This window comes from Rhipicephalus microplus, chromosome 8 (assembly GCF_043290135.1).
Source record: "Rhipicephalus microplus isolate Deutch F79 chromosome 8, USDA_Rmic, whole genome shotgun sequence".
Lineage (NCBI taxonomy): Eukaryota > Metazoa > Arthropoda > Arachnida > Ixodida > Ixodidae > Rhipicephalus > Rhipicephalus microplus.
The window spans coordinates 118,106,684-118,125,754 of NC_134707.1; the positions used below are offsets into that span (position 1 = coordinate 118,106,684).

The window sequence follows — 19,071 nt, forward strand, 5'->3', positions numbered from 1 at the left end:
TTCATTATACAGATGTACCGCAACTGTCGCGTCATTCGACTGGTCCATAGCTACTCTCGATTGTTCTAGGCAAGCCTGAACGCGCAAGGGAACAGCCAGCTGGACAATGAGATTGTCACGTGGTTGTGACTGCGACGGACGGAAAACCCAAGCCAGTAAACATGAAGATCCTTTCTACTGGACGGACTTGCGCGCAGGTAAGGAACAACAAGCAACACTTGCTGTACGATAACGACTCTCACCGTAGGCGTGCACATGTGCACGGGGAGGGAGGGTAGGCGTTCGCCTAACCTGTGAGGATTGGGGGGGGCGGGGGCAAGACGCTAAGTCACCCCCAAACATTGGCATGATCGGGAGGAGGGGGGGTCGTTGCGACGAACCTTCGCCCTGCGTAGTTTCACCTGATGCCATGCTCCAATTATTAGAATTTTTTAGAAATGAAAGCGCAACAAACAAACGCTACATAAGACATGTTTTTATTCATTCACGAGAACCTACGCAACTGGTCAACGAAGGCTCCCTGGGCGCCGCCATTAAGCCCCTCTCATCTGTTGGTACACGTGACCTCCCCCCCCCCAGAAATGCATTGCCAAGGTTATGACGTCACATGCACTCTCCTGTAAGAGTTCGTAAGGGAGGTGGTCTTTTGAACACGAAAGCGTTTTATGCCGGGGTCCACCACTGCTCCACTGGCGTATTTCCGTCACGGATATGACGTTGTGAAACATATATTGCCACGTTCCATTTCACAAGTTTTTGTTATCGTTCCGAAACACCACACGATTCTCGGCGCAAACCGCGCCTGCAGGTTTCGAAAAGGTTCCGGACTGTAGTAGATCATTTCGATAAGATCACGCCCACTGTGCGAACGGTACAGATTGTTCTGGAACCTACGCCACCGCCAGCGATAACGCTAGGACATTCGACGGCAAGGGTATAAATGCCGACGCGCTTCGCCGCTTGTCAGTTGTTGATCGAAGGCCGACGCTGCGTTCGCCGCTATCAGTCCGAGACTGCTATCTGTGCAAGACTGCTGCTGTAATTAGACTTTCCCTTTACCGGGCACAGGTTCGCCCAAATAAACAGTTAAATCCCAACACGAAGTTTTCTGTTTTTGGCCACGTCACGACCCCGTGACATCTGGTGGAGGTGCTGCTTCATTCATGTACCGGACGCCCCCGTCAAGCCGTCGAAATTTCGCCCCTACCTCTACGGCAGGCCCTTCAAAGTTGTGAGCGACCACCACGCCTTGTGTTGGCTAGCCACCTTGAAGGACCCTTCATGTCGCCTCGCACGATGGAGCCTGAGACTTCAAGAATATGACATTACTGTCATTTACAAGTCCGGCAAAAAACACTCCGACGCTGACTGTCTCTCTCGTGCGCCTGTCGACCAACCGCTACCCGACGACTCGGATGACGACTACTTCTTGGGAACGATAACTACCGACGACTTCGCTGAACGACAGCGGGCCGACCCGGAACTTAAAGCCCTAATAGAATACCTCGAAGGCAGGACCACCGAAGTCCCGAAGGTATTCAAGCGCGCACTTGCGTCGTTCTTTCTACAAAACGGTCTTCTACAAAAGAAAAACTTTTCACCGCTTCGAGCTAAGTACCTCCTTGTGGTGCCTTCAGCTCTGCGACCAGAACTCCTGCAGGCCCTGCACGACGATCCGACGGCAGGGCACCTCGGTGTTTCCCGCACGCTCGCGAGGATACAAGAAAGGTACTACTGGCCACGTCTTACAACCGACGTCACTCGTTATGTGAGGACATGCCGGGACTGTCAGCGACGCAAGACACCGCCGACAAGGCCAGCGGGACTTCTGCAGCCAATTGATCCACCTTGCCGACCTTTCCAGCAGATTGGTATGGACCTACTGGGGCCGTTCCCGACGTCGGCTTTTGGAAACAAGTGGATCGTGGTAGCTACCGACTACCTCACCCGCTACGCCGAGACAAAAGCCCTGCCAAAAGGCAGTGCATCCGAGGTAGCTAAGTTTTTCGTCGAAAATATCGTCCTACGTCACGGCGCTCCGGAGGTCCTTATCACCGACAGAGGAACGGCATTCACTGCCGACTTAACTCAAGCGATCTTGGCATACAGCCAAACAAACCACCGCCGGACGACAGCGTACCACCCACAGACCAACGGCCTCACCGAGCGGCTTAACAAGACGATCGCCGACATGCTGTCAATGTACGTCGATGTCGAACACAAAACGTGGGACACCATTCTTCCGTATGTGACCTTCGCATACAACACGGCGGTGCAGGAGACGACGCAGATATCTCCATACAAATTGGTCTACGGAAGGAGCCCGGCAACGACGCTCGATGCCATGTTACCCAACGTCACCGACGAAGAAAACCTCGACGTGAGCGAGTACCTTCAACGCGCCGAAGAAGCCCGACAACTTGCGCGTCTTCGTATCAAGAATCAACAGACGACCGACAGCCACCGTTACAACCTTCGACGACGCTTCGTGGAATACCAGCCCGGTGAACGTGTTTGGGTGTGGACGCCGATACGCCGACGTGGACTAAGTGAAAAGCTTCTGCGACGGTACTTCGGACCGTACAAGGTGGTTCGACGTCTCGGCCCACTTGATTACGAGGTTGTCCCCGACGGCATCACGAACTCTCAACGACGCCGATCGCGACCTGAAGTCGTGCATGTCGCGCGCCTCAAGCCGTTTCATGCACGTTAACAAACTAAAACAGTGTTTTTTGTATTATTGTTGTATTGAAATTTATTGATTGTACTTTCTTGCATTATTATTGTACCTTGATCTTTAGTTAAAGCATCGGGACGATGCCTTTTTTCAGAAGGGGGCAATGCCACGTTCCATTTCACAAGTTTTTGTTATCGTTCGGAAACACCACACGATTCTCGGCGCAAACCGCGCCTGCAGGTTTCGAAAAGGTTCCGGACTGTAGTAGATCATTTCGATAAGATCACGCCCACTGTGCGAACGGTACAGATTGTTCTGGAACCTACGCCACCGCCAGCGATAACGCTAGGACATTCGACGGCAAGGGTATAAATGCCGACGCGCTTCGCCGCTTGTCAGTTGTTGATCGAAGGCCGACGCTGCGTTCGCCGCTATCAGTCCGAGACTGCTATCTGTGCAAGACTGCTGCTGTAATTAGACTTTCCCTTTACCGGGCACAGGTTCGCCCAAATAAACAGTTAAATCCCAACACGAAGTTTTCTATCTTTGGCCACGTCACGACCCCGTGACACTATCAAGAGATCGCAAAGAAAAAAAAACGAGAAGGGAAGGTTCCGTCGCGGGGCCGCAAACCAGCAACCTCGCGCTCCACAGCGCGCGGCGCTAACCACTGGGCCACGGAGCGTACGTTGTTAAGAATGAATGCGTCTCGTTTTCTATCATGTCACCGAGACCTACAACGCAGAGAAGCAGCCACACTACGGCAGTTGCAAGTACAAGCCATATGGACCCCCGTCTGGGCAGAGCACGTTTGCCCGGAGGTTTACACCACTGATGTATGCCAACACTGCAAGAAGGCGCGAGCCACCCAGAGACACCTCCTTTGAGACTGTGCACTACCGCCGGGTAACCAAGAAGTAATGCCAACTGCCATAAGCAGCAAAACCATCCGCCGAGAGCCAGGCAACCAAAGAGACGTGGTCCAGCACGTGCTTAGCATCCTGGAACGCCAGCGGCCGAAAGCGGCGCCCCCACGGGTTTGACGCGAGTAGGTTGCTGCTCCGGGACGTCCGAGCACGCTAGTGTCTCGCTTTAATCCCCCTACCCCTTCCCCCTTTATGCAGGATCGTCAATAAAGTTGTTTCACTCACTCACTATCATGTCAATGTATAGGGCTAGCTTTGCCCCCCCCCCCCCCCATGCGCAAGCCAATGACCAAGTACCAAAAAGCATTTCTTTGTTTACGTGGGCCAGCGCCGCTAAAGAAGGTAGAATAAGTACAGAGCCACAGCAAATTTCGCCTGAAAAGCCCACCACGAAACCGTTTTTTTTTTCTGGCAATGGTCAGAAATTATTGACATTCTGGCACGATCGTTCGATGGCACGCGGTGGCGACACCAAAGTGAATTTCGAAACTACCACGGAGTCTGAAACACGCAGCCAACGCAGCGACTGACACAGCGACGAAACGGGACATAATCGGCTGTCCGCGATAAATGTGCGTCGCGATCCGCTACTTGGTAAAAAAAGCGCCGCCATATCCACGAAGTGAATGATCTTGAGTGGGCGAAGCTCCGGAGGAAAACCTGGCAATTCATGATTCCTCGGTACATTGTCCACTCAATTTTTTTACAACGCACCCCTTAGAGCACGTTGCCGCACTAAATCGAGCGATTGCCTTCCAGCAACGTCACGCGCCATATGCGACACCATTCCTATTTTATAACATCTGGCATCTTTCATCATCAACTACAAGTACCGTTATCTAGTTAATAACATCTTGCATCATCATCAGCTACAAGTACCGCCATCTAGTGAACACTGCAAGAACTAAACGAGAGCTGGCTACATACAGGGGACACACAGCCCACGCCTTAAGGAGCTTCGCCCTTAAAACTGACGCAGGTGTTCAGCCGCGGTACGTTCGCAGGGAGCCAATCGTCTACCGCCTATTTGCGTGCAGCGCTTCGCCTACTTGGCGTGCACACCCTGCCGAGCGGCTTGCGCCCACTTCAGACCGCGTACAGGTGCGGCCTGTTGCGTTAACGCGACGATGCGAGCTTTCCGCAGGCGGTGCTCTTGCGGTCCTGGCAGCGGGCGGAGGTGCCTTTGGCCTGTCGCCCAATGAAAGCGCGTGCTACATTTGCTGCCCCGGTGCCCGCGATCTGCAAAGTTAAACTAAGCGACAACGAGCAGCTATCGTTTCTGCAAAGCGATGCATGCAGAACACAGTCCCGCGCATCAATTGAGGCGGCAGCGTCGACGCCTCGGCGCTCCTATTGAAAGCGTGCAGTAGGCTTAAAGCAGCGCTACGCCACACACATTGGCTTTTTGTCGAGGATAAGTCATACTGGCGGTATTTTCAGTAGTCGCCACATCGCTTTCGTTCTTCGCCAACGGTTATCAGAAGAGGCACCGCCACAATCGCGCGAAAGTCGAAATCATTCATCGGTTGATTTCGTGCTCTTGCAGCGGCGCAAGTGTACAACATGGCTACCACGCGTAATAGCCTCTCATGATGCGAGCTGTCGACATTACATTCGGTTCCAAAACCACCTTGTGGCGCAGCAATGGCGCGAATTGGACAAAAAAAAAACCCTTTTCGGAGCAGTGTATTGGAGGAGTGTAATATTCAGTTGGCGCAGGTTGGCGCGATTGGCGCAGGTTTTCCACCACTGATAATAATCAAGGGGTGTGCAAAATTCGAGTTCCGAATTCGAATCGAATCGTCCTTAGTCGAATGATTCAATTCGGACTTTCGAATAGCTAGTATTCGAAGTTTGGGAAAATTCGATCGGACGAATACCTGCGAGGATGTCCAATGGTGCAACTTAGAGTGAGCCGGCTTAAGTTAACGCTAACGCCGTTACAGTAGGCCTTTCGTTAAAACTACAACCGATAGGTTCAAAAGCTGACATGGCTGAATGAAGCGGTTCCTCGTAGATCACATGTTGATTTTAAAGGACACTGTCTTTGCCGCACGTCATGACTACAGTAAAGAAAAAAAAGGGGGGGGGGGCAGAGAACAGTCTGGGAGACTGTCCAACTGCTATCAAAAAATAACCGGCACACTGAGGACAGACCGTATATAGTGAAGAGGTTCAAAAACACTTCAGCGGGACACGAACCCGACGAAGGGAGACTCCACTGAAAAATTGCAACATCTCCCACTAAAGGGAGATGTGAACAGGGTGCGAAACAGCGTTTAGGTCGATTCAAAGTTCCGTTCATTAGGGGCACCTTGCCCGATGTATATAGTGGAGGACACCATTAGTTGCTGTTGGTGCTGCTCGTCTCGAAATCTTGTTTGGAGCACGCCACGCACGTTGATCACTATGCCACGCGGGAACATACTCGTTCATCTCGCGTCTGCAGTATCTCATTCCCCGACGCCATTGCGTGATGGGTAAGGGGTCGAGGCCACAGCTTCTTGCACAGACACATACCCCGGCCCGATTGCGCAATCGCGTGCCAGCGCGTTCCGACTAATAACACCGGTGCCACACGATTACATTTGATCGCGGTCGAGCCTGATCCGGATGGAATTTGCGCAATCGTGATTGGCTCCTTTACGCGAGTTGCAGGAGGTATAGCCACTCACAGTTGAGATATTTGATCCCGATGAGGCTTTTCTGGCCAGTCAACAAGCTTCGAAACGCGTCTGAAAAGCTCGCGCATATTTTTCTGCGCGCGACCAACCTCTTTATACGCGCAGTGACGTCAACTCGACGATCAGTGACGCCAACTTCATTACTCTTTGCTGAGACCTGGTTTAGACCAACCGACGAGCTGCGTGCTACGTCAAGTCGCCGATCGCCGAGTTGACGTCACTGCGCCTATAAGGAGGTTGGTCACGCGCAGGAAAAAAATGCGCGAGCTTTTCCTGCGCGTTTCGGAACCCGTTGACTGGCCCTTTAATCGCGATCGTAGTTCAACGTGCGACACAGGTATAAGATACAAAGCGTCGATTCATCGCGCGTCTGAAGAATATCGTTCCCAGATGCCATCACATTATCGCCAAAAGTGCAAGCGGGAGCGGCGACAGAGTCTTACCTAGCCCCTTACACAAACCAGAACGTGCTGGCGCGTTTCCTGGGGTCAGCTTTCGCGCATGCGCAGTGAGTGTGGCCACACCCACCGTATCGAGCTCGACCACATAAAGAGCTTTGCATCTAATAAGGGAAAGAGCGTGGGGCTGCACTTCATCCAGATACGGCTCGAAATCACTATGCGATACTATTCCCAAGCCTGCAACTGAGGCGTTCAGTGAGCGCGTGTTTCCAACAGCAGGGACCACCATAACATACCGACAAGATATCCTCAAGCGAGGTCGTGTGGAACAGCTCGTGTTACGACATGACAATTTGTAGTCCATCCGTAGAAGTCACTAATTAAAGTTAGAGGAGATGAGATTTCGTTTCTTTCAGTGTCCCACAAAGTATTTTGTATTCGATATTGGATATTTTAGCCACTATCGACACTATCCAATTCTAATTCAATCCGAGATGATTTCACTATTCCGACACCCTATGAAGGATCCTTGTGGTGCCCCCCCCCCCCCCACCTGTTTTTCTTTCTAACGTAGCTGAAAAGACGTTTATAAACGCGTTACAATTCAACGTCGGCGAACGATCCTTGTGACAAAGTGGGAAGTGCGCCTGGACAAAATGCTGGCCAATCGTCGGTATGAAGTTCACAGAGAGGCTAAGAAAACGTCTTAAATCGAAATCACTGGCCAATCACGCTACGAAGGATTTGCCAGAAGGTGTAACGGCTGCTGCCATGATTTGCATTGAGTAGTTCAAGGCTGTATAGGAAAGATAGCCGACTGACATTAAGTTCAATGTTACTGAATGTGTTTATCGAAGAACATTCGCGGCGATCATGCGCGCAAAACTTGCTATATTTTCTAGTTCCCTACATCTTCACAAAGCTACGGCATTAGCTTGGGTTTACTTATGAACAAGCTAGGATATCCCGATGCGAACACAAACCCCGACAACAAACAGTTACGTTGAAGCATGTATTTATGCCTGTGTGTGCAGCAGCCGCTATGAAAAAGGCACAGCTGCTTATGGGCTACTGGTTATATATATTTTTTTAACGCAAAGCGGTTTATGGCGGCGTTAAATCCGGTAGTGTGCGGCGTGACCACTTTTACCGCGCACGCGTCAACTCTCCCCTCTCCTCGCGAGAGCACGAGAAGGTGAGGAGGAGGAGGTGGCAGAGCGCTGCCTCCGCTTCGCTTCTCTCTCCCGTTTAACTTTTCGCCACAGCTGTGCGCTCGTGTAGATATAATGCCGCGCGCGCTCGCTTTACTGCACTACCCTAGCAGCGCTGTGTGTTCACTTTGCGGTATCCACACAGTATTACACACAAATGAGAGGGGGGTAACATAAGCGGTGCTCAATATACAGGGTGTCCCAATTAACTTGAGCCAAGAATTTGAAAATGAAGGGCACTTAGGTGGCGAATTGAACCAAACGCATACTACTCGCACTAGCATGTAGGTACTCAGGCTATTTTTTTTATTTCTCCCCATACTAAATATTTATTATTCTTAATTACCAATTTTGCTTACATTATGGACTCGAAACTCAAAGCATCAAAACTGACATGTAGAGCACTTTCAGAAACCACCGACTAAACTGTTTCCTGCACGATACGTCCCGCGCTGTTATTTTTTCCACGTTGTAAAGAAAGCCCGCCAAATGTGAAAAGAAGCCGTGTGACAGACCGTGAACGCACTGCTATAGTGCTGCTATAGGCTCTTTTTACAACGCGGAAAAAAATAACAGCGCTAGACGTATCGTACAGGAAACAATTTTGTCAGTGGTTCCTAAAGTGCTCTACATCTCAGTGTTTACAGTTCGAGTTTCATGCTTATAATTTAAAAGAATAGGTAACTAAGAATTATTAATTATTACTATGGGAAAAATAAAGAATAGCCCGAGTACCTACAGGCTAGTGCGAGTAGTACACGTTCCGTTCAATTCGCAACTGAAGTGTCTTTCATTTGCAAATTCTTGGCTCAAGCTATGTGGGACACCCTGTACACACAAGCCCACACACAAACAAAACAGACACGAAAACATAGCAATGGACACACAAGTGAGCACTAGCGCTGCTTCACATCCGCGCATGGGATACTTTAGTGAGAGATGGCATTTTTTTTTCATTTCGTTGGCTCAAGCGTCGCTGTTTTCCGTACGAGTATAGCAATTTGTATTCAAAACGAAAACACTTCCCGCACGCTGCGTGAACCAACGTTACCACGTTTTTTTTTTTTTTTAGGGGGGGGGGGGGGGGGCAAACGATACGGGAACAAAGTCGAAGGCCGAAGATACTTCCGCACCGACTCGCCAATGCGTGCACCCGCAAATATGCACCGTGAAAACATTCAAGCGCACGTTCAAATATGCGCCGTGCAAACATTCAAGCCCCATTGCGATGCAAGCACACAGCCGCACACCCGCTCCGCACGTGGCGGGACCTCTATGCCACGCTGGCGCGCGGCAGGGGTCCCGGTACGAGCGTTGCGGCTGTACGGGTAGCACGTGTAAGGGCTCTTAAGCGACAACTTCGCGTTGTTCGGAAAAGCTTGAAACCGTAACACGAAATTCGGTAAATAACAGCGCTCCGCCGCGGTGCTCTAGTGGCTAAGGTACTCGGCTGCTGACCCGCAGGTCACGGGATCGAATCCCGGCTGCGGCGGCTGCATTTCCGATGGAGGCGGAAATGTTGTAGGCCCGCGTGCTCAGATCTGGGTGGACGTTAAAGACCCCATGTGGTCGAAGGTTCCAGAGCCCTCCGCTACGGCGTCTCTCATAATCATATGGTTGTTTTGGGACGTTAAACCCCACGTATCAATCAATCGGTAAATAACAGCGGACGGCGCGGGTACACGTGCGCGGTCTCGTGACAGGAAACTCCAGCGGAAGGACGGCAATATATGCTTATAATGGCAAACGAAAGTTGCAGTTACTGCGTAACTGAGGCAACAGCAGCAGGAGGAGCGAAAGATACCGTCAGTTATACACAATGCGCGAGTAACTTTTTTCGAAAATAAATAAAAAAGAGCGATGCAGGAAAGCGGTGATGGGGAAATGAAGCGCACGTTTAAAGACTTTGTTGCAGAGTGACCCTCGCTTTTTACCCCTAATCAATTACCACGAATCTGTGCCCGACGAAGGAACGCGCGTACGCGTAAGCTCTTCTTGTTTTCTATTATGCTGTCTGCTTGTAATATTTATTTGCTCATTGCGAGTTGCAAGTAAGTAACGTTTGAAGACTGCCTTAACGAGACCGACAACTAAAGTTTATGGTACCCGTTTTTACTTGCGCAATGGAAAGCTTAACGGTTAGAGCGAGTGAAGCGAGTGAGTGGATCCAGCTACAGTGAACTCTCCCGCAAGTGAACTTCAAGGAACCCAAAGAAATATTTCTAGAAATATTCCCTAGAATTACGAAAAGCATCGGACACAGCAGAAATAAGGTCATACGTGTGCAACAAAGTTTATTTAGAAAACTATTCTGCAAACTTCAGTCGGACTGGTGCTCTTAAAGCACAAGAACCGACAGAGCTGCCCAGAGAGTCTACGTCTCTGTACACTGCCTCTGGCACAGCTTGCTGCTGTTACACCAAACCTCGTGAGTTTCTCATATATTCTACAGCCTCGGCTACTGATAAGGGGATCTGAACCTGCCTCAGCCGTCACAACGTATTTGTCGCGCACTTCTTTCGCTTCCGGTCGAACACTAGAAAAAATTTCCGAATGTGATGGTTCTGCGCAAGTACTGACGAGCGAGTGGCTCATTTTGGTCTCCTGCACGGCCGCTCTGCCTCGGCGGCGCTGCATGCACAAGGCAAGTAGAGTTACTGTACATGCTAGCGAAGGTAGCATAATACGGTAGCATATACAGTAACTCTAAAGACAAGAGATGTTGCATCACCGTCGGTAGATGTACTTTCCGGTAGCGGCTCGCACTGCCTCTATGCCAGTGCTGCAGAACGCTAAATTAAATTGATCTCGAATACCATCCGAGGTACGCAGATAAAGTTCGTTAAACCAGAATATTTATTATTCAGAAATTCTTTTAACAAAAAGATGTTTGCATAGAAAAGCCGCCGGGGATTTCCTAAATGATGGTTATTCTTAAATATTCATTAAACCGGCGAAGCGAGAGTGCACTGCGTACTGGGTACGAGCAGGCTACAGTGCAAGCATAACAGCGAGTTCAACAATAATTAGAAAACAATTGAAAATAACGCCGCTGAAAACATTGTTGGTGACGCTGCAGTCTGTCAAACGGATTTGCAAGCAGTGGCGGCACATTCATCGTTTCGCTATATGTTTTGCCCTTTCCCACCCACCCCTTAAATTCCCTTAATATACACCCTCCCAGGTAGAAGCAAACCACTATGTCCCAACCTTTCAACTACGCGCAGTGGTATTGAGCAGTACACACACGCCACACGTGTCTCGAAACCACGTGACAAAACTAGACCCGGCCCGACGACGAAAATTGAAACTCCGGCGGGGACCGGCATTAGCGAAGATGACCTTTCGAGCGAGACAGGGGCTGACGACATCCGGCCCGGCGTGGAAGTCGCCGTTCGCAATGCTGCTCTTTTGAAGCTGCGGTCGCCTTGCTCAACATTCTTTGGTCTTCTTTCTATCTAGCCCCTTAAGGGTATTGTCCGGCTACACATGAATATATATATATATATTGGGGGGGTACGTCCCAAATCAAGGGGGTAGAATACTTGTAACAATGATTATACTAGAGGGTTCCGGAAATTTTGACGACCTGGTGTTCCTTAACGCGGTGCACCGATATCGCACAGCGCACTCGGGTCCCAGCCACTTCACCCGAATAAAAATGCGACTGCTGCAGCCGGTACTTCGGGTCAGCAGCCAAGCACCGCCACTTTTCCACCCAGCCGGACACGGGAATGAGTTTATACAACTCGGGTCGTATAGCCCACCCACAGCGTGCATCCCCTTGCGTACATATAGGAGTGTTACAATAAGCGGCGCAGCTCACTTGATTCTCGCTGCTGCACTCCTTCCGTCCTCGTCCTCCAGCTTGCTCACCAGGCACGGCTTGAGCTTGGCGCCACCGCTGCCGGAGAAGCTGCACGGTGGGAAAAAGAGACAATGACACATATGGCATACATAAACTGAAAACACTGGATGAGAATTACGCATTGTCGGCTGAATGTGAAGATTCTCGTATTCACATTAAGAGGCACGAAATCCCATTCAACACTGATCTTCACATTTACTGGCACATTCGGTGGCACTGATGCGCGCTTCCTGTATACGGTAACACGTATCAGTGCCACTTCTCATCTGTTTGACACATACAAAGCCAAGCTCTGCGCATTATTTCGAACTTTAGCCGTAGTAACATTAATATCCTACCCACTAAGAAACTAGCGATTCATACGCACTCAGCCTAATCACTATAATCTTCAACTTATTCAATCAGGATCTCACGCACCCATGCACGAGTTTATTTCATTGCCTTCCTCGAAAAATAATAACACCACTCGTCTTGCTCAGAAAAAAAATAACTTTTTCCTGCCGAAAGCATTTCAAATTACGGCAAAATGACGGCATCATTCTGTGCTATCAAAATGTGGAATTCTCTCCCTTACCCCACCAAAACGTTGTCATCTTTTACTGCGTTTAAATGTCACCGGTTAGGTCTCTGCCCACGGCAAGTCATGTTTCATCTACTTTTCTTTCTTCACAATTACATTAATATTACCTCATATAATATTTTCTACACTTTCCTCGACATGGCTATCCATTAGATCTCATTAATATTGCGTCTGGCGAAAGTAACTTGCGAGGAGAAGGCGGCGTGCCCTGATCTGGCACCTGGCGGCGTGCGCACTCGTCTCAAGATGGCGACCTCTCCTATTCCGACCCTGCGCCGCGCTCCTTTTACGGCTCCCAGAAGAAAGCGCCTGTGCTCCACTATGCGATATACTACGGTAAAATGAAGTGGTAAAAAGCGGAGGTCTATGCCAGGGCAGCACAGCCAATGCGTTTGCGCAATCACTGCAGGCGACGTTTACTCGGAGAACAAGGTATGCTTGACTGCTATACTGTCTCGAGAAGAGAGAGAGAGAAAAACTGAGTGCCGCAAACTAGAGCAGTGACTTTCCCAAGTTTCTCAGCCAATGCACTGCTAAATTAATTAGGAAAAATATGCAGGTGATAAAATTGTTTTATCCAAAGATTTCGTAACGGCAAAGTTCCTTGTCCACAGCACCCTTTTATTCAAAGGCTTCGAGCACTGGCTGTATTAGCCTGTGTAAAATGACTTCACACACTCTCTTTCACTTGATTCAAAACTTGCCAATAGGAACGCCAACATGAGTGATGAGTCGACGACGTGAAGTAGGCTTATCGAAAACTAAGCTATAGAGCTCTAGCTGACCAGGATAGGCAAATGATTAACAAGTAAGTACTATATAGGTGCCCTTCTCCGGGAACCAATTAAGCTGCCACTAAGCCCCCATCTTGACTTTCATGGGCGATCGGTCACATGCAGGGCTGAACAAGGGCAAAACAAAATCCTATAGTAATCAACTGCAACAAATACCAAAAAAATCTTTTGAGAGACGAGTTACCTCAAGAGAAAGACGCGACCCAATGAATCAGCCAAAAGTGCAGTCTTATCGGCTCCGACATTCATTGTTTAGCCGAGGACTGCGCGAACCCGCGGCTAGACAGCCATTGTGCGACGGTGAACGAGCGGGGGGGAAAAAAAGGTGGGAAATAAAAATACCGATTAGTTCTCCCTTCAGAGTTGATTTTCTTCTAATCTCACGTTTGTCATTTCCTTCTGCTGGCTCGTCGTAAAGAGCCCAAGACAAAGCCAATCCGCGAAGAATCGGGGGGGCGCCCTTTCGTAACCCTCATTTCGTAATCACTTTATTCCTCGCTAATACTCGGCATCGTTCGTCAGAATCGCATACCATACGCATTCTGCGGGCGGTCGGCCACGTGAGCTCAATAAATGGGATGCGGGCATGTCAAGATTGATCATGCACGCTTTGTAGCAAGTCCCGCTTTCAATGTTGTATTTCTGTCCTTGTCTAGGGAATATTTTCGCTTCCGTGTTGCTTCGCACATTCGCATGCGGCATTGCCTGCGCTGACCGATAATCGATCAAAGTGGCGGTCATAAGTATGCAGATCGGAACAAGAGATGGCATTGATATCAGTCGCAGGCTTCGGTTTGGTTTACGTTTTCTGTATAACCATTTTTTTAAAATAAAATCGTACAGTTGTTACACCAGCGCGGGTCCCATCTTCGTCTTGCTTCGTGACTTGTTCGTTTGTGCATAATACAACGATGGTCGTTCGGGTCACAGCGCACACTTTTTTTATGAGGTAGCAAATTCGGTCGACATGGTGCGGACATGTACGAAAGTACGATAGCTCGCTGGCTCTGCGGAGCTCTGGGAGGCTGTGCTCTGCAGCCCGAACCCCGACGTCCACCAGGACAATCATCAGTCAAGCCCTTGGTGCTGCCATGTCTCTGAGAGATTCCGGCCGACAAGTAGGTATACGCTAGAACAGTTTACACCCTCAAGGGGGTCTTGCCTTGTCTATAGCTCGCGCCGTTATACCACAGGAAAACCGTGTTTCTAACGTATCAAAACACCCATACCAATAGGTGTTGCCACTGGCAAAGCACCCTTATCATCGAGTGTTTCCAATGGCCTAAAACACCTTTGCAACTGAAGAAAAAATGTGAAAGCTTATGTAGTAGTTAGGAAACACGCATTTACAGAGCATAGAAGGTACACACTGTATACACAACGCAGCGAATCGTAAGGCTCTGTACCATGAACGGTGCACAACTTTAAAGCGACAATCTGATATATATAGTGTTATGCCTGCGAGTCCACAGCGAACGTCCATGCCTCTGAAAAGGGCAATCTGTGTCAAGGCCAGCCCGCGAGCCCGCCTGACGCGAACAACTCAACGGCGTCAACACGCGGCGGTGCCTCTCTGCCGCGCACGCACAGTGAGTCATCTCAGCCAGCGAGCCCGTCGAGCAAGCAACCGGCGCCTTCCTGTCTGGCGGGTCTGACGCAATGATCGGCGACGTCACTCGTCCTTGGGTGCAGCCACCTGCAGCGCAGCCTCTCCAGATTCGATGAGAAAGAATGACGCGGCCCAGCGGCGACCCCATTGGAGGATTCTGACCTCACGACCAGCGGCGCTTCTGGTTGGACGTTTGGTTTCTGAAAGAATACACCCGGTGCATATAAAAGAAGCCCCGCGGCGCGTCACGAGTAGCAGACCTATTTGAGAGCAGACCTATGTGTTAGAAAGGAGAGCTCGGCTCTTCGGGCCTCTAAGCTGTCGGCCCCAGTGCCGAATTTGTAACGCCTCTGTATATATGCTGTACATAAACCTTGTTTAACTCACCGTCGTCTCGTCCGCTCGTCTATCAGCTCTGCGCAGAAGCAGTCGCGAGCCGAGAAACCTACGCTACCAAACGGCTGGTGACCTTCCCGGCGGAGTTCGAAGCAGAGGCGCCTTCGGGACCGTGTTGGCGTCGCCGTCTTTCGAAACAGTGGTTGCAGCGGTGAGATTCGTGGCACCCTTCGTAACGTCGTCGGAGGCGCGCTTCGCAACAATAGCCACAGCATCTAAGACCCCGTTCAGCACCAGTAGGGATATTACTGCTCCGTATAAATGAACCCTAAACTTTTTGAATAAGCGTAAATTTATGGCATGCTTGTATAGATATATCTATACATATATGTATATGTATCACTATATGTATCAGATATGTATCACTTAGGCTTACCTAATTGATACATATCTTTCAACCTAAACTCGCCTTTTTAATCAGCCAGTGCCAGTTGTCATCTGGCACGCTGCTGTATGGGCCATGGGTGACTCGTTACAGCAAAACAACCTTAGCTTCCAAATAGTAATTCAGCTAAAACGTCACCCTTTCAAGGCTACTTGAGAAAGAAAAATACCCATGCACCTTTTTTTCTTCTTCGAGCTTTGGTTACGTAGGACGTTTCGCTTGCTTGAAACTACCATGAGGGTGCAAATTGGTTTACAGCGTACGACGGTAACCACCTATGCCTAACCACCTATCACAGACGGAAGCTTTCCTTACGCAGATGGCACGACATTGCTTGCTAGCGATCAATCACTAACTGCTCTTACATCGAAGTTGAACACTGATTTGAACAATATTTTAGCATGGAGCCGTCTTAGTCCGCTGAAAGATAGATCCTACCAAGACTTCATTTACGCATTTTCATTCCAGTCATAAAAACCAGAAACTCTTCCCACTGTCATTCTTTATTTACATGTAATTAGTGCAGTTTATGAATGTTCATTTTTCGGTGTTGCTTTAGACTCAAATTTGAAATTTACGAAACACATCGGCCACCTGGAGCGCAAACTTGCTCCTAATATTAGAGTTCTAATGAAAGCTAGGTACTATTTCAGCTAACATACACTACTACCCTGTATTATTGTTTGATTTACAGTCACGTTATCTACTGCATCACGTCTTGGAGTACCAGTTATTGAACGCACATAGAACCACTACAACATTTACAAAAAAAAATTGGGGGACCCTTACGCTTCACCTTTGAGAGTTGAACGCGATAGAGCGAAATCCGGCCCCTAGTGCGCACTTCAACCACTAAGTGCATACTTAATATGTTTTGTCACACACACGCACACACACACACACACGCACGCACGCACACACACACACACACACACGCACGCACACACACACAGTAGATTGTACCAGCGCGCGCGCGCGCGAATGGTACATAGATGTTCTTGATCTAAAGCAAGAGTCGCATGGCCTCCAAGATACACGCCGCACGCTCGCCATCTCGAAGGTCATAAAGTCTCACAAGGCCTCACAGACGGCAGCACATTATTTAGCGTTTTCTGTTAGCTTGATCAACGCCTCTGGAAAGGCATGATATGTCTTCCGCTAGATGGACATAGTTGTCCATTTTTGGAGTTGTTTGAAAGTTCCTGTGTGTTTTTAGCGGCGATGGCTGCACGATCCCGGTCTTTTTCATCGTAGTTTGATGGCCTCCCACATTCACCCACAAATCACCCAATGGGCTTGTTTTCGTCGCGACAACTGCCGACAAAAAGGCGTTAAGGAGACTCCTTCCACTACATGACATTTGTGTAGTGTTTTTTTTTTTTTTTCCGAAGCTGCTGCAAGTAACATCTGGGCTTTGTGGTAGGACACCTGCTTGCCACGCGAACGGCCCGGGTTCCATACCCAATGGGACCAAAAATTTTATTACATTTGCTTCTTTTCGATTTCTCACTCACGGACGATTTTTCGCTCACAACCAACGGTGCCGACGCCGACGGCAGAATTTCTGCGACACGAGCTCTCTACCGCCATGACGTTAAAATAAAGCCGTCCATATACTAACGCTGAGTTTATTCAGCTGGTCTGACATGCTTCATAATAACAGAATCCTTCAACTACACAGTCTTGCCACATACAATTAATGCATAGTGTTATTTAAAGTAATGAAGCATCCTCCTCCTGTGAACATATTTTTGAAGCTATTATAGCTAACACCAACGGAACAATATTCGCAGATAAGAAAAAGTTATTACTGCCATTAGTACATACAGATTATGGGAGACGCTCCTGTTTTTTTTTTTTTTCACGTCATTATCGACCTGTAACAGTCTCCATCTTAACGTTAAGCAAGTCTTCATCATTGATCTGTTTTAGGAACACATTATTCACATTTCCTCTTGATAATTTGAAATTCTAAGATATGCAATATTATCTGCCTTTGTTCATATTCATTTCCTATTATTAGTGCCAAAGCTACTCATCCTTTTCTTGCTTTGATCATTCCTTTGTTCATTTAATCATATAGTCAACATTTATCGTTTTTTCTCTATTTTTTAATGTTCTAAGCAGTGTTTTTATTGTACCTATGTTTGTTAAAATTTGGCTACATTCAGTTTGTATTACATATATTTCTATACCTCTTTCCACGTTGTTGAAATGGTTGCATTTTACTTATACATATTTAACACTTTCTGAATGTAGGTCCCCCTTCAACGAAAAACTATTAACAAACCATATTAACACAATTCGACCAACTAGCCCAAATAGCTGTACTCCAATGCCGAACATCAACCCGTCAAAGTCTTCGCGAGTCTTCGCAGTGCGGTTCACTTACTAAGCAGTGAACACACCGCCCCTTTTCTCCAGCCATTTTCCTTCGCTTTTTTTTTATTGCACTCGAAGGCATCAGCGCGGCGTTAACGTTAGGTAAACTCACTGCGCGAGGCCAAGCATCTCGTTCGGCGCCTGCGGACCCCGTTCCTCGTGCGGGCAATAAGGAGGCTGTCCTAATTAAGAGCCTGAACAACAGCGCGCATAATAATCCTTGCGTGTGCGCTACCAGTGCAAGCCGCAATGATTAGTACCGGCATGCACAGCTGCGCCCCGCTTCAAGCAGCTACATAAACGCAAAAACGGTTGGCGGTAAGAGGCTCGGAAATGTCATAAGCCAAAACCGATCATTGATCAATCACTCTCTGAAGCATGCGGCTAAGTAACTACAACCTACTAATAGAAATATGTACGAGTTTCAGAACGTAAACGTTTCAGAACGAAAAAAAAAACATTACAGTGCATAGAAACATTCATAGCTGTTTCGTGATATACTACATGACTTAGCGTTAAGCTGTGTAGAAGCGTAGGCCGCTGAAATTTTTAGCATTCATTTTTTTTAATTTGTTCTGTATTTTGATAGCACATTTCAAGATGGCCTACATGCATATACGCACCAAATGTGACCGCGAGAGAAATATTTGATGGCGTACGCGACAGGAATCTTTAAAAGCGAAAACGGCTCCAGCCGAGAGTTGTACGTAATAAGTTACAAGTAATCGATTACTTGAAATCAATAACTAATTTTTCTATACTATAACGTTCCGGGGTAATTCAAGTGCAGTTGAAACTCGATTTGACGAAACCCCATTTTACTAATTTTCCCGTACAAGGAAACCAAGATCGCCCCCCCCCCCCCGAAAAAAAACCCCTCCCCAGTTGCCCATATGTTTGATGCTTTTACCAACTCGAAATTTTACCGCCAAACCAACGAATCATTCCTGAGAAAAAGATTCATAAAGAGATCACGAATATCCACGGAGTGAATGATGACGAGTTGGGCGAAGCGTTCGTCCGCCGGTCCGTGAGCACGTCCGTCCGTTCGTTCGTGCTTCCGTCCATCCGTGCAATAATCTCTCTGCCTGTCTATCTGTCCATCCATTTATCTAAAAAACAACGTTTGTTTTTATGCAGCAGCCGTGCTAATACAAA

At 48.5% G+C, this 19,071-nt stretch overlaps 1 protein-coding gene across 1 annotated transcript in view; it reads right to left on the reverse strand.

Moving 5' to 3' along the window:
- mri (BTB/POZ domain-containing protein mrityu) overlaps positions 1-19,071 on the reverse strand; it is a 120,212-nt gene that overhangs the window by 12,161 nt on the left and 88,980 nt on the right. The window contains exon 3 of the mRNA XM_037416815.2: positions 11,726-11,815. Within this exon, the coding sequence (XP_037272712.2) occupies positions 11,726-11,815 (90 nt within the window). The remainder of the gene's footprint in view (positions 1-11,725; positions 11,816-19,071) is intronic.